We start from the raw sequence: 16907 nt of genomic DNA, 5'->3' as shown, positions 1-16907 counted from the left end.
ATATGAAGTTGGAGCCATGGGTCAGTCCAGGTATAGTCTTTGTGTAGTGGTTTACTTCCTGGGTGCTATGATTGGTAGACATTGTTGTTTTTATGGGGTTGCAAGCTCCTTCACTTCTTTCAATCCTTTCTCTAATTCCCCCAATGGGGGTCCTGTTCTCAGTTCAATGGTTTGCTGCAAGCATTCACCTCTGTATTTGACATGCTCTGGTTGTGTCTCTCAGGAGACATCTATATCCAGTTCCTGTCAGCATGCACTTCTTAGCTTCCTCAATCTTATCTAGTTTTGGTGGCTGTATATATATGGGCCACATGTGGGGCAGGCTCTGAATGACCATTCCTTCTGCCTCTGCTTCAAACTTTGCGTCCATATTCCCTCCTATGAATATTTTTGTCCCCCGTTTTAAGAAGGAGTGAAGCATCCATGTTTTGATCATCCTTCTTCTTGAGCTTCACGTGTCTGTAGATTGTATCTTGGGTAATTTGAGCTTTTAGACTAACATCCACTTATCAGTGAATGTATACCATGTGTGTTTTTCGGTGATTGGGCTACCTCACTCAGGTTGATGTTTTCTAGTTCAATCCATGTGCCTATGAATTTCATGAAGTCATTGTTCTTGATAGCTGAGTAGTAATCCATTGTGTAGATGAACCATATTTTCGGTATCCATTACTCTGTTGATGGGCATCTGGGTTTTTCCAGCTTCTGGCTATTACAAATAAGGCTGCTATAAACATATTCGAGCATGTGTCTTTATTGTATGTCTTTTGGGTATATGCGCAGGAGAGGTATAGCTGGTCAGATAGTGCAATGTCCAATATTCCGAGGAATCTCCAGACTGATTTACAGAGAGGTAGTACCAGTTTGCCATCCCACTAACAATGGAGGAGTGTTCCTCTTTCTCCACACCCTCACCAGCATTTGTTGTCACCTGAATATTTGATCTTAGCTATTCTGACTGGTGTGAGGTGGAATCTCAGGATTATTTTGATTTGCATTTCCTGATGACTAAGGGTGTTGAGCATTTCTTTAGGTACTTCTCAGCCACTGGATATTCCTCAGCTGAGAATGTTTTGTTTAGCTCTGTACCCCATTTTAATAGGGTTATTTGGCTCTCTGGAGTCTAACTTCTTGAGTTCTTCACATATTTTGGATATTAGCCCACTATCAGATGTAGGAATGGTAAAGATCTTTTTCCAATCTATTGGTTACTGTTTTGTCCTAATGACAGTGTCCTTTGCCTTACAGAAGCTTTGCAGATTTATGAGGTCCCATTTGTCGATTCTTGATCTTAGAGCATAAGTTATTGGTGTTTTCTTCAGGAAAATTTCCCCAATGCCCAGGTGATGGAATCTCTTCCCCACTTTTCCTTCTTTTAGTTTGAGTATATCTGGTTTGATGTGGAGGTCTTGATCCACTTGGACTTAAGCATTGTACAGGGCTATAAGAATGGATTGAGTTCTTCATATATTTTGGATATTAACTCTCTAGTATATGTAGGATTAGTGAAGTTTTTTTCCCAATCTGTAGGTGGCTGATTTGTCCTATTGTCTGTCCTTGGCATTACAGAAGCTTTCCAGTTTCAGAAGCCTCATTTATCATTTCTTAATTTTAGAGTGTGAGCCATTGGAGTGCTGTCTAAGAAATTCCCCCCATTAGCAATGAGTTCAAGGCTCCTTTGCTATTTCTCTTATACTAGATTCAGTGTATCTGATTTTATGTTGAGATGCTTGATCCACTTGGACTTGAGCTTTGGGCATGGTGACAAATAGAATCTATTTTCATTTTTCTACATAGGGACTGCCAGGTAGACCGGCACCATTTATTGAAGATGTTATTTTTTTTGTTGTTTTCATTGTATCTTTTTGGTTTCTTTGTCAAAGATCAAGAATCCTTATGTGAGTGGTTTTATTTTGGGGTCTTCAATATTATTCCATTGATCAACCTGTCTGTCTCTGTATCAATACCCTGCACTTTTTATCTCTATTGCTCTGTAGTGGTGCTTGGGGTCAGGGATGATGATTCCACCAGAAGTTCCTTTATTGTTACAAATTGTTTTCATTATTCTGTTTTTTTTTTTTTTGGTTTTCTATAAGAAATTGAGAATTGCTTTTTCCATGTCTTTGAAGACTTGTGTTGGGAGTTTTATGGGGATTGCGTTGACTCTGTAGATTGTCTCTGGTCAAATGCCATTTTTACTATGTTAATTCTGCCAATACATGAGCATGGGAGATCTTTCCACTTTCTGGGATTTTCTTTGATTTCTCTCTTGAAGTTATTTCATATAGATCTTTCACATATTTGGTTAGATTTACCCCAAGATATTTTACATTATTTGTGGCTATGTTGAAGGAAGTTGTTTCCCTAGCTTCTTTCTCAGCCTGTTTATCATTTGTATAAAGAAGGCTACTTATTTATTAGAGTTATTTTATATCTGACCACATTTCTGAAGTTGTTATCAGCTAGTGAAGTTCTCTGGTAGACTTTTGGTGGTCACTTATGTAAACTATCTTATCATCTGCAAATAGTGATACCTTTATTTCTTTTTTGCCAATGTATATTCCCTTGATCTTCTTGTTGTCTTATTTTTCTAGCTAGCACTTTGAATACTATATTGAATAGATATGGGGAGAGTGGGCATCCTTGCCTTGTCGCCAATTTTAGTGAGATTGTTTCAAATGTCTCTCTATTTAATTTGATATTGAAACGCTGTACATTGCTTTTATTATGCTTCAGATGGTCCTTGAATTCCTGATCTCTCCTATATTTTTAATATTAAGGGGTGTTGTATTTGTCAAATGCTTTTCATCATCTAATGAGATAATCATATGATTTTGTCCTTTGTGTTTGTTTATATAGTGAATTAAGTTACTAGATTTTCAAAACACAACTCAATATCAAAGACAGGAACTACCTCATTGTAGGACTAGAAAAAATCTTCCAAACAAATGGTCAAGAAGAAGAAGCTGGAGTTTCTATGTTAATATCCAGTAAAATAGACTTTCAACCAAAATTTATCAAGTTGGATGATAAAGGACACTTTATATTCATCAAAGAAAAAAAATCCACCAAGAGAAAGTCTCAATTCTGAACATCTATGCTCCACATTCAAGGACACGCAAATTCATAAAAGAAACTTTAGTAAAGCTCAAAACACACATAGAACCTCACCCAATAATAGTGCAAGATTTTAATACCCCCCTCTCACCAATGGACAGGTCATGGAAACAGGAACTGAACAGACACAGGGAAACTATTAGACGTTAGGAACCAAATGAGTCTAATAGATTTTTACAGAACATTGCACATAAAACAAAAGAATATACCTTCTCAGCACCTCACTGTACCTACTCTGTTGCTGATCTTAGTCTTTCTGACAGGTCAAAGATGGAGTCTCAGAATCATTTCCATTTTCATTTCTTTGATGGCTAAATACATTGAAAACATCTTATGTGTTTCTTGGCCCTTAGATATTCCTTTGTCAAGAATTTTTTTTGTTTAGGTCTATATCCTATTTTTTATTTGGGATATTTGATTTGTTGTTATCTGATTTCTTGAGTTGTTTATACATTTTAGATATAAATTCCTTGCCAGATGTGGGGTTAGTGAAGATCTTTTCCCATTCTAGAGGCTGCTGTTTTGTTTTGTTGACAGTGTCCTTATTTTACAGAAGATTTTCAGTTTTAAAAGGTTGACTTATTAATTGTTGGTCCCATTGTATAAGCTATTGGTGTTCTGTTCAGGAAGTTGTTTTCTATGCCAATGTATGTAAGGGCTATTCTGTATTTTCTCTTATATCTGGTTTAGTTTTTCTGTTTTTATGTTGAGGTCTTTATCCTCCTGTTCTTGAGTTTTGTGCATGGTAATAAATATGAATCTATGTTCTGTCTTCTACATCCAGACATTCGGTTAAACCAGCACCATTTGTTGAAGATCCTTTCTTTTTCCATTGCATACACTTGGCTTCTTTGTTAAAAAAATCAAGTGTCCATAGTTTTGTGGATTTATTTTTGGGTCTTTGATTTGATGCCATTGATAAACTTGTCTGTTGTTATACCAATACCCATGAAGTTTTTTATAATTATTGCTCTGTAATGTAGCTTGAAATCTGAGACTTTTATTCCTCTGAAAAATTTTTATGGTACAGGATATTTTAGCTATATTTGTTTTGTTTATTTGATTTCTATATGAGGTTGAATATTTGTCTTTCAAGGTATTTAAAAATATTGTGTTGGAATTCTGATAGGGATTGTGTTGAATGTGTAGATTGGTGTGGTAGGATGGTCACTTTTACTATAGTAATCCTATTGATAAATGAGCATGGTAGATTTTTCTATCTTCTGAATTTTATTTAAATTTATTTCTTCAAAGACTTGAACTTAATGTCATATGTGTCTTTACATTTCTTACTTATAGTTACACCAGATATTTTATATTATTTGTGGATATAGTGGATGGTGTTGTTTCTTTGATTTCTGCCTCAGCCTCTTTGACATTTGTATATGTGAACTTTCATCTATGCATATCTTATCTATTAGACCTTGGATCTGATAGCTGAAAGACTGAAGCAGACTAGACTCTCTTGATGGAGATAACATTATGTCAGTTTTATTGTTCTTTTATACACAGATGTAACAAAGAAAGTGATGATCCAAGATACATTGTTTGATATTAGAAAAATGTGTCAGAAAAACATGTAAGTAAACAAAAGCAAGCACAATAAATATTGACAGAGCAACACGTTTCCAGAGAATTCTCATGAGACTAATTTAAACTCAATTGCTTTGCATGTAATAAAGATGATATCTTGGAAACTATGACAGTAAGGCAGAAGGCTGTATCAAAATTCTAGGTACAGTGACCAATTTGGTTCACTAGCTATGTTTTGACATTCAACAACAACAAACATCTTATAAATTGAATGTGAAAGTTCAACAGAGGAGACATGGAATAATGCTTAAAAGCAATCTAGGGAACAAAATGTACTTGAAGTAAAAGGCCCTCAGCCTTTTGTCTTGAGCCTGTAACTGTTCTCCAAGGCATTGCTCACCATGCATCATTTTTTGATAATATCTTGACAGTATATAAGAAGGCAATTGATTTGTTTTCGAGTTACTGAATGTAGCTACTTTCACCTGTAGGAGTTTTCTGCTAGAATTTTGGGTCCTTTATCATTCAACTGTGAATAGTGATACTTTGTCTTCCCATTTTCCAATTTGGACTTCATTGATCTCCTTCAGATGTCTTATTGCTCTAGCTAGAACTTCAAATACTATAGTGAATATAGAGGAGAGGGTGGCCATCCCTTGTCTTGTTCCTGATTTTTGTGGATTTGCTTTGAGTTTCACTCTATTTATTTTGATGTTGCTAATAATCTTGTTATGTTTAGGAATGCCCTTTTTAATTCTGATTGCTCCAAAAATTTACCACATAGGGGCATTGGGTTTTTCAATTTTTTTTCCTTTTTGGTAAGTATTTATTGAGATGCTCATGCAGTTTTTCTTAGTGTGTTTATATATGGTATTACTTTGGCATATCTTTTTGAAACATCCCAGTATCTCAGGGAAGAATCCTATCTGACCACAATATCCACCATGGTCTTTTTAATGTGTCCTGAGATTCATGGCCATTACATGTTCTGGCAGGCGGTTTGCCCTTGATCAGAAGTAAATTATTTTTAATCTTATTATGTGCCTTTAAAAATGGATTTCTTTTTCATATAATATATCCTGATTTCAGTTTCACCTTTCTCCACTCTACCCAGTTCCTTTCCAGTTCCTCTCTTATCTGGATCTATATACTCTTTCTGTATTTCATTAGAAAAGAATAGACTTCTATGAGATAACAAAACATAAGAAAACATAGGATAAAACAAAGTTAATTGTATCAAAATTGGATAAGTGAAACCATCAGAAAAAGAAAAGAGCCCAGGAGAAGGCACAGCAATCAAAGACCGTCAAGAGTTTCATAAAAATACTAAAATGAAAGCTATAATATATCCACAGAGGGCCTGGTACAGAACTATGTAGGCCAAATGCTTCCTGCTTCAGTTTCTATAAGCTCATATGAGGTTTGTAGAGTTGATGTATAGAGCTTTGTGCTCTTGCTGTCCACCATCTCTCTGTCTGCCTTCTCTTCATTATGGTTCCATAAGCTCTGAGGACACTGGTGTTAGAACTGGGTGTCAAACAGTTTTTCTGTATCTCTCTCTCTCTCTCTCTCTCTCTCTCTCTCTCTCTCTCTCTCCCTCTCCCTCTCCCTCTCCCTCTCCCTCTCCCTCTCCCTCTCCCTCTCCCTCTCCCTCTCCCTCTCCCCCTCTGTCCAATTTCTAGCATTTGTAATTGTTTCTTCCTATGTGATTAAGATCAAAGCATCTTTGATGATCTCAGAATAAGACACTTATCTATGAGTATAGCACACTATAATTAAGAGTCATTTATATTTGTAAAGTCCACTGGTATTTTGCTTTAATGTAGGTCTATGGGCAATCTAGTCTCTAGATCTTGGTAACCCAAGCAATGTTGAGTTACTAAAGATCTTAAATTAGTTGTTCGATCCTGTGTAGATGCCAGTAGGACTCTAATGATTTGAGCAGTGATCCAAATAAGAGCCAGAAGTTCATTTCCTTCAATTATTTCACCACATCCTTATCAACCCTTAAACCTTTTCTACCAGTCTCTTCTCCAGCTCTGTGACATTTGGGTTAATTTTATGATCTATTTAGTTTTACTAGCACAATCTGTGTGATCAATGAATAGGAACTGTCTATTGGAGTCCAGAAAAGTAACCAGTAACCAGTGAGCACAGAAGTAAAGACATGGACTCTCCCTTTGGTGAAATGTCAGTGGCAAGTAATTCATTTTTGAAGGATGGGACTTTATGAGCCCATCCTCTAAATATGTTTGACTACTGACAAGCTAATTTTTATGCTGAGCCAGGGAAAGTATCTATCAGTACTGTGAGTTCATGATTGCAATGCTGTGTCTTACCAAGAAGGTGACATTTTACAGCTTTTGCTCATTATCTTCTGCTTCTGACCTTACCTTTTTTCCTAACTTATCATTAATGTTGCATGAACATGAGAGGGGATACATTTGTTTAAGTGTGAACATTTACCCATCACCTATTTTTATACATTGTGAAGATATGAGCCTTATATCCACTGTCATGTATTAGGGAAAAATGATTAAAGTTAAGGACTGTATTTTGTGATGGCAATAATGTATATGTTTAGAAAACAGATTGGACCCAAGTCAGTTTAGCTAAGTGACTTCCCTGACATGGATATTTGACCATGTTTAAGTATTGATTCCTTTGTGTGATACTATTTCTGGGGAGACAAAATAAGCCTACTCCTTCCAGGTAGGGATCTGTGGTGGTTTGGCCCATGGGATGTGGCGTTATGAGAGGTGTGTCCATATGGGAGGAGATATATTGTTAAAGAAAGTGTGTCACTGTAGATGTTTGTTTTGAGGTACCTATGCTTAGACTCCAACAAATGAGAAGGGTCCCCTACTGCATGTCTGCCAAAGATGGTGTCTTCAAGGCTGCCTTTGACTCAAGATCTAGACCATGTCTGTCTATATACTGCTATGCTTCCAGCCATAATGATAATGGACTGAACCACGGAAAATTTAAATCAGTTCAATTAAATGTTAGCCTTTATATGAGTTGTTTAAATCATGGTATCTCTTCACAGCTGTAAAAACCTATCTAAAATAAGAACCAACAACAATAATTTCTTCCTTACCCCATTTATTATCCTCAAACATATATTTTTCTGTAACAAGTAACTTGAACACATCCTCCTGTATTTTTTCTAGTATTCAAGATTCTGCATTTTCAATTAAAAGCAAAGGCCTTATTTTTATTCTAAAAAGAAAGTACATTCTTATTATGTCAGTACATCTGAAGGAGTGATTTTTTGTCAGTTCTTTTTCTCTGTTTTTGTTCTTTCAGTCAAATTTCTGTGCCCACCCACAAGGCCCTACAGATGCAGAAATGATAGAATCTGCCTGCAACTTGAGAAAATGTGCAATGGGATTAATGACTGTGGCGACAACTCTGATGAGGAACACTGCAGTGGTAAATCTGTTCAATTGGATATATTGATTTAGGAGCAATTTGAAAGATAAGAGATTAAATTTATTACCTAGAATTAATTATAGCAAAAATTTCTTTTTGGATATATAAAGACTTTTTCCCAGGCATCAGAGCTTGCTATAGTCATATACAAGAAGACTGACTCCCTGACATTTCACCTGCATTAAAAAAAAGCTGGATGGCTTTTTCCAAAGTCTCCCCCTAAGGTACTTCATGCAAAATAATATTAATCTCAGAAGAAAAATGACTTGGTTTAAAAGAATTCCTTGTTAAAAATGCACTCATTGATAAGTGGCTATTAGCCCAAATGCTTGAATTACCCTAGATCCCTAGAACAAACGAAACTCAAGACGGATGATCAAAATGTGAATGCTTCACTCCTTCTTTAAATGAGGAAAAAGAATACCCTTGGCAGGGAAGGGAGAGGCAAAGATTAAAACAGAGACTGAAGGAACACCCATTCAGAGCCTGCCCCACATGTGGCCCATACATATACAGCCACCCAATTAGACAAGATGGATGAAGCAAAGAAGTGCAGACCAACAGGAGCCGGATGTAGATCGCTCCTGAGAGACACAGCCAGAATACAGCAAATACAGAGGCGAATGCCAGCAGCAAACCACTGAACTGAGAATAGGTCCCCCGTTGAAGGAATCAGAGAAAGAACTGGAAGAGCTTGAAGGGGCTCGAGACCCCAAAAGTACAACAATGTCAAGCAACCAGAGCTTCCAGGGACTAAGCCACTACCTAAAGACTATACATGGACTGACCCTGGACTCTGACCCCATAGGTAGCAATGAATATCCTAGTAAGAGCACCAGTGGAAGGGGAAGCCCTGGGTCCTGCTAAGACTGAACCCCCAGTGAACTAGACTATGGGGGGAGGGCGGCAATGGGGGGAGGGTTGGGAGGGGAACACCCATAAGGAAGGGGAGGGGGGAGGGGGATTTTGCCCGGAAACCGGGAAAGGGAATAACACTTGAAATGTATATAAGAAATACTCAAGTTAATTAAAAAAATAAAATAAAAAATAAAAAAAAAGTACAGATGGAAAGGAAAGGGTCTGCATAAATTATGTATAGATATAGCTTTTCCCGATATACTGAGATACAAAAAAACTTCAATACCACAGGTACATATACACCAAAGATGATTCAGAAACCGAGGCTATCAGTATTTGATAAAAGCCCCTACATTTTGAAAAAGTCATACCAAATCCTATTATTGTATACTAAATGCACATAGCAATAAAACAACCTATGACATACAGATCAAATATTTCTCAGTTCTTGTTGGCAATGTTTTTATTTGAATAGACAGTGGTTAATATAAAAACCCACAACTAGTCAATGTGCAGAGACTAAGAGACTTAGAAATGGCCAACTCAACGTCGGATGGATGTGTCATATTTTCCCCTCAAGGCTTCGAGATCTCTGCGAGAGAGGGAGCACAAATATTGTAAAAGACAGATGTTGTGGATGATGTCAATGAAATAGTGTTTTCCAGACAAGGAGCCATATGTACACATGAACTCTGAGAAACCATTACAGCATTCATAAGCCCTAAAAAAGCTCAAGCCAGGCAAAAATCCTAGCATGAGGTCTTCAGAGAGTGGAAGTCTGACTCATAGCTAACAGGCAATTCATAATTGCTAGTTCCTGGAAGAAGGAAAGTCTGTTTTCTTTAGAAAATTAAACTGTGTATATCAACTACATCCCAGAGCAGTGTCCATTCCCAGGAGTAGTTGGCCAAGACAAACTGGACAATTTGTTTTTGTTTTATGTTGTTTTGTTATTTATCTGTTTATTTCAGTAAGAGAGAGCAAGAACACAAGAAGATGGTGAACGGGCGGGATAGATCAATGAGGAGTTGGAAAAGTAAATGAATATGATTAAAATATGCTATATGAAATTCTCAAAGAATAAGTAAAATGTTTTTTAAATATCCCTATATTTTTTTAAAAAGTGAGTTCTTTTTAAGATAGGGAATATTTTAATTTTCCCAAATTTTAACATTCTAAAAAATCTACTTGCCTTATGCCATAAGTCTTGGATTATAAGACAGAAATGTTTATGTTTTCACAGCACTTAGTAGAATCTTGAATACATCGTGATCTCAGTATGTCCAGTTTTATGGTATGAAACAGTAACTAACCACTTTCTCAATGATTCCATAGGTACATTGTCATTTAAGTCCGAGCCTTGTAAGAAGGATGAGTTTACTTGTAACAACAGAAACTGCATCCCCATGGAACTGCAGTGTGATGGCCTTGATGACTGTGGTGATGGCTCAGATGAACAAGGCTGCATGCAGAGTGAGTGGTTTCTGTTAAAGAACTACAGGAAGGCAGATGCTCTAACATGAGTTACTCTTCACTTGTGTGGAGATAATTCTTCACTGTGCACACATAACAGACCTTTGCTAAAGACGCTTTACTTGGAACATCACCTAGTTTCTGGACTATGGGATAGAACAGTGGATTTTAGCATGAATTTGATCAGTTGCTATAGGTTAGAGATGACATGGACTTTTCTCTAGAATAAAATTCCGCTGGTTTATTTGCATTTCAAGGGACTTTCCTTAATGGAAGGAAAAGTAATGAAATTAAAAACTACTGTACTGAAATGATAGGGAAGACTTGCTATGTTCTAACAGCATTGCAAGCCTGTTTTTCACTCATATGTTACTTTATATTAGTATGCCAGATCGAAAATGGATCAAGCTGTGGATGTAGCCTTCTAAACCCCGATGAACTCATCTACAGGGAAGTTGTAAAAATCTTAATTTGTTTAAAAAAATTCTAAGGAAGGTTCTGGCTCTTGGAAAAGATGCAGGATGGGTAAATGCTACTGTGAAGATGGCCTTTCAGGAGAATTATTGACTTATCCCTCAATTTTCGGAAGTAGTGTGGCTTGTCAACAGCTGTCAATATCAGTGAAAGCAGATGTTCTCATCTGTGATTAATGTAATGAATTCAGTCTTTTTAGACCCTGTGAGTTTCATAAGAAAGAAGAGTGTATGTCATAGAAAACCTAAAACTTTAATGGGAACTATCCACACAATAAAATATTTCAAATTAAACATACAAACTCCAATTTAAAAAAACAAAACAAAAAACAAAGTCATATTAGATTTGTTTCTACTATTTAAATCCTAGCTCCCACTCAACACACCTGTGAGAACAATGGGAATCCATGTGGAGATGATGCATATTGTAATCAAATAAGAACATCTGTTTTCTGTCGCTGTAAGCCTGGATTTCAGAGAAACATCAAAGGCAGAGAATGTGCAGGTAACGTAGATTTTCACATTTTCTTAAGAGCTTTGCTCTCAAGTCCTTGGCTTATAAAGACTCCCAAGGCTGCTAAGTTATGAGATGACCAATAACTGATTTTCATAAAGGCTATGTGTAACTATGGGGCTAACATTTCACTTATGGGAGGAGAGAGAGAGAGAGAGAGAGAGAGAGAGAGAGAGAGAGAGAGAGAGAGAGAGAGCGCGAGCCAGCCTGGGGTGAAGAGCAGTTCGTTTATACAGCTAAGCTAACCATCCCTGAGACTATACAGCCTCCCTACACAAATTCAGACCTACAGGAAGTAACATTCTTCATGAAAGAATATATATGAGATGATCCATTTCTCTTGGCTGTGGTATTTCTCATGGTGTGGCAAATAATTCACTTTGAGAAACTTGTGTTTGTCCTAGCACAATGTTTTAAAAAATCCTTTCTAATAAGTCTTTAAAAATTCAGTCAGTGTCTAAATGATTTTGCTGTCAACTTCTGACCATGTACAATTTCAGCATTAAATTAAGAGAGAATATCAAAATATGCTACATGTAAATATAACTTACAATAAATTACATCAGAGCTTTGTAATGCCATGAAGTAGGCAACCAAATTTATGTGTGTGCATTACATTTTTCCAATCTTTATAGTATTCATAATATTTTAATATATTATAATATTTACTAGTTATTATAATTTGCAATAATCTCAGATGTCTGTATAACACATTTCTCTTAAAATTATTTTGTTATTTTGGTATATGTATGTACATGATTTTGTGAGCACATGGCGGCTAGAGATTGGCCTCATTGCTTTATGACTCTCCACATTGTTTTGGTGAGATAAAGCTTGTCACTAAACCTGATCTTAACTCATTGGTTAGAGTGATTGATCAGGAAGCTCCAGGCATCCTTCTCTCCTCACTGTTCTGCTTTCCCTGTTGCTGGGATTACAGAGGTATTCTCTGTTGCCAACATTTTATGTTTGGCCTGGGGATCTAAATTCAGGTTCTCGTGCATATTTATCAGGCACTATCCAATGGGTTATCTCCACAGCCCCATAAAAATTCTAAAATTATCTATTCTTCCAGCTCTTATCTGTCTAAATTTCTGGTTTTCAAGTGACTTTACATTTTATCAAACAACGTGTGAAAGCTAATTCATTTTTTTCGCACAAAAATGAAAGCATGTTTCTATACACTTTTAAGTAATCCATTCATGTGGACCCAAAAGTTGACAAACTAAGTACTCTCTATTTTATTTGGAACAGTTTTTTTTAATGGCTGTGTCATCATTTATATGCAAATATATATACAGAGAAGGAGAGAGACTCTAAAGACCATAGTTTTGACAGCATTGATTACCTAAAAGGCCTAACAGTAGGCTATTCCTGTTTAATGTGTGTTTAGAAATCTTAGAATCTTTAGAAATTTTGTTCTCAATGTTTTCTCATTTTATTCTATTGAAACTATATTTGTCAGTTCAAATAACCATGTTTTCACTATTTCTATATACCTCTGTTTTAGATTCAAGTCAATTCTGAACATTAATTAAATATGTGTCTACAGTATATATAATAGTAAAATAGCAATTTCCATTTGAGGAAAAATGTATTACCTAGACCTTGCAATTTAGTTTGTTAGGGTCTTTCACTTGCATGCACACGCACACACACACACACACACACACACACACACACATATATATGAAGTATAAAATGCTATTTCATAGTAAATTCACACAATTTAGCTGAAAACAGTACAAAAGGAAGAAATGCTAGAATACAAAATAGAAAGAGAAAGACCTTAAAAGTGCTGTATACAGGCATGGTGAATGTATGAAATCAGAACAGACTTGAGAAAGTTAGGATACTTTTATAAAATAAAACACAGGTTTATCTTACATACCATGCCCAGGGGTAAGCTGTAGAAAGAGCTGGCACCCTAAACAAAGGAGAACAATCTACTATAATTTAGATGATTAAGTGTTGATATGATATAGTTTAATTCACCCCTAAATAATCCTTTCTGAACACAAGTAAATGTTTATTACACAGAAAGTAGTTGGTATTACAGTACTGACGAGTTGTTGGAGAAATTTCATAGCACAGGCAACAGAATGTCCAAAGTTGATTGTATACTGTCACAATGTCATCTGCAGGTGTCATTGGGAGTGGTTGTGAATGAAGTGGCATTGAATCTATAAAGGGCTATAGAAGGTTAAACGAAAAAAAGTTACTTTTCTGAGCTAAACCTAATTGGAGGTATGAATTTATCTTACCATCTGATTGGATAACCAGAGCAAATATACAATATGTAGGAAGAAGAGGAATATATGTGAAAGTAGAGGAGGAAAAACTCATGGTCAACAATCCACCTTATTTCTCAGCTCTGCTTATGCCCTTCATTCAGAGGCATGTTTCAAATCACAGACATCATCTGTGGCTTCTTTACTTCTTGCTGATTTAGCCCTGCGCATTTGCAGATGCCTCTTCACGTTCTCTGTTTAGTTGTCAGAGTAGTCCTTATTTTGCAATAGTGAAGACGGATTCTGAGCTCTTCTCTCACAGATCTCAATGAATGCCTGGTGTTTGGAATATGCTCCCAGCACTGTCTAAACACACGAGGATCATATAAATGTGTCTGTGACCAGAACTTTCAAGAAAAAAACAACAGCTGTATAGCAAAAGGTAAGGTAATTAAAAAGCCATTTCAATTCTACATGAATATCTCAAGGGGAAAATTTTGTACACTGCATTTTAGCAAAAGACCCATTCTGCATAATATGAAATATTTAGATATTAAGGCAATCAATGTGGCTATTTTTTATTTTCAAATGTGAAATATATTTTCCTTTAATTAAAAAATATTATGTTTTTATTCTGGAAACTTCTAAAGTCTCCTTTGCGGGCTCCTTTTACAACCTGCAGTAAGTCCTGATAGCTTATATTGCTCCACTGCTCAATATACCACCACAGCCTGCTCTCTTGTGTTCTGCCTTATCCTTTTAAACAGTCTAGTAAAGTAGTTCAAGGTAATTTACAGAGAAAACTATTAAAGGTAGGGCAAAAGTATTAAAATTACTCTGTATAGCAATTTGTCAGTAGAATAAAGAATTTAAGCACCAGTCTTCTAGCCTAAATACAGTAATTCTGCTATTTTCAGTGGATGTAAAAATATATTTTACAACTGTAAAACTGTGCAAGCATAAGGACTAGGATTCTAAAGAGAAGGGGATTTTTGTATGACCTTTTAATGTTTGAATATAAAATGTTACTTCTAAGTTTTGTAACCAACTTGTCAGTACTTTTTTTTTTAATGTAGAAGACAGGTATGGTGCTAGACTTCTGAATATATATATTTTAATTTCTCCTGTATTTTGCCAATTATATAGCTTTAACATCATCAGCTACACAGTTTGATTAATAAGAAGTAATCACATGGGAACACTTTTAATGTCCTTTATCCTGTGTGAATGACATTAAATGTACTTAAATTTGAATCCTATGACCATAGTTCCCACACTACAACTACTAAAGGAAGTCATTGAGGTATTTCAGGCTTGATTCTTCATTTATAAAATTAGAGTATCATATCTATTTCTACTATTTCTGTAAGAAATCAAAATAAGTTTAAAAAGAATTAACATAATATCCAAAAGAGAATAAATATTGAATAATATGTATATTGTTAAATGAGTTTTTTTCATATTATCAAATTCTGTGATGCAAAAGGTAGCTGAACCAGCATAATTAAGCCTACAGTATGTACCTGTGATCTGTATAACTACATTTCAGGACACATTATTATTATTATTATTATTATTATTATTATGTTTTTTTGCAATAACTTTATATGCATCAAAGTTGGTCTAGGTTTTAATTAATATTTTAATAATATCAGAATTCTCAATGTGGTTTTCTTTTTCAATCAATGTGAAAATAATATTAGTATGTGGTACAGGTGTCAAAACACTCTCCCATTCGATTGGAAATAAATTGAAATTACAAAACCTTAGTGTAGCAAGGAACAAAATCTATTAAATGAAAAATAAAACACTGCAAGACGTAGCTGAGTGACAGAGATTTTACAAGGCCATTGATTGAATGAATCTCTATTCCCTCAAAAAAGGGGAGAAAGAGAGAAAGAGAAAGAGAGAGAGGGAGAGGGAAAGGGAAACGGGGAGAGAGAGAGAGAGAGAGAGAGAGAGAGAGAGAGAGAGAGAGAGAGAGAGAGAGAACACATAGGATTATATCTAAATACCAAAAATCAAAACATCAGAACACAGCATGCCGTGATTTGCCAAAAACATCCTTTTCAAATCCTTAACTTATGAACATAAATTAAGCATTGTACTTCAAAAAGGAAGTGGTTACTAATGATTTTTGGAGAAAAATGTTAAGCAGAAATCAAATATTATGAAGACTTAAAAAAGGTATAAAAGTGACTAATTTTCACTTTGCAAGAAACTGTATAAAGAATAACAACACAAGATAACCTTTATCATCGCTTTTGCTCTAGTTGAAATTTCCTCTATTTTGTATTTTATCGTAATAATCTGCAGGCTCTGAAGATCAAGCTCTCTACATAGCTAATGACACTGACATCCTGGGTTTTGTATATCCATTCAACTACAGTGGCAGTCATCAGCAGATTTCTCATGTTGAACATAATTCAAGAATAACAGGGATGGATGTATATTATCAAAGAAATGTGATTGTCTGGAGTACTCAGTTTAATCCAGGCGGGATTTTCTACACAATGATCGATGCCAGAGAAAAGAGACAAGCGAATAGTGGCTTGATTGTAAGTAAATAACAGAAAATTTGAAGGTTATGCCTTCTGCCAACATCCTTACTTTGTAAAAAAAAAAAGTGAAAGCATTGGAAGAATTAAGATAATCAATTATTCATCCCACATAGAAATAAATATTTCTTTCTATTTGTACAAAGCATGTTTACTGTAAATTCTGGTTTATAGTTTGCTTGAATGCATTTCCCATTGCTACATAGAATTGAAAATGAATAGCAGCTAAGTATTTTGAACACAAATATTTTATATTTAAAAGTCATACATATTGTGAACAGAAGCATTTTTTATCTTAATGTTAGAATGGGAGAATATGTGTGCTTTCTCCATTAGAAAGTAATATAACGTGGAGAAAATTGTTTCAATTTTAAGTGTATTATACATCTACTTATGGGACAAGAAGCCAACTACAATTTCACTATTCCTCCCTTCTTTTGAGAAATGCATTTTGGAGAGCATTTGGCTGATACAGGAAGGGAATGTTGCTTATCATGGCCAGATATAAAAATAAAAAGCGGACCACTTGTTCACAATTGTAGCTGTTGGCAATCTCTATTTGCATCACAACATTTAAAGTTGTTGCATATTTTGTATTTTAATGTTACATGAATGAAAAAGAAAGATGGATACTTATTTAAGTTAAAGGAGCCTGGCCTTTTTTCCATATAATTCAAAAGTCCAAGTGATAACCCAGAAATGCTAATAGCATTCA

General features: G+C 35.4%; 1 protein-coding gene across 6 annotated transcripts in view; it reads left to right on the top strand.

The window, feature by feature from the left end:
* Lrp1b (LDL receptor related protein 1B) overlaps positions 1-16907 on the top strand; it is a 2121147-nt gene that overhangs the window by 1992661 nt on the left and 111579 nt on the right. For 5 of the 6 annotated variants that reach the window (XM_063284873.1, XM_063284870.1, XM_063284872.1 and 2 more), the window contains 5 exons: positions 7960-8085; positions 10279-10416; positions 11260-11394; positions 13957-14076; positions 15951-16192. In XM_063284873.1, the coding sequence (XP_063140943.1) occupies positions 7960-8085; positions 10279-10416; positions 11260-11394; positions 13957-14076; positions 15951-16192 (761 nt within the window). The remainder of the gene's footprint in view (positions 1-7959; positions 8086-10278; positions 10417-11259; positions 11395-13956; positions 14077-15950; positions 16193-16907) is intronic. The other variant, XR_010064783.1, reaches the window with a different exon arrangement.

This window comes from Rattus norvegicus, chromosome 3 (assembly GCF_036323735.1).
Source record: "Rattus norvegicus strain BN/NHsdMcwi chromosome 3, GRCr8, whole genome shotgun sequence".
NCBI lineage: Eukaryota > Metazoa > Chordata > Mammalia > Rodentia > Muridae > Rattus > Rattus norvegicus.
The sequence above is the reverse complement of the archived record's forward strand: the minus strand, read 5'-3'. Positions and strand labels throughout refer to the sequence as shown.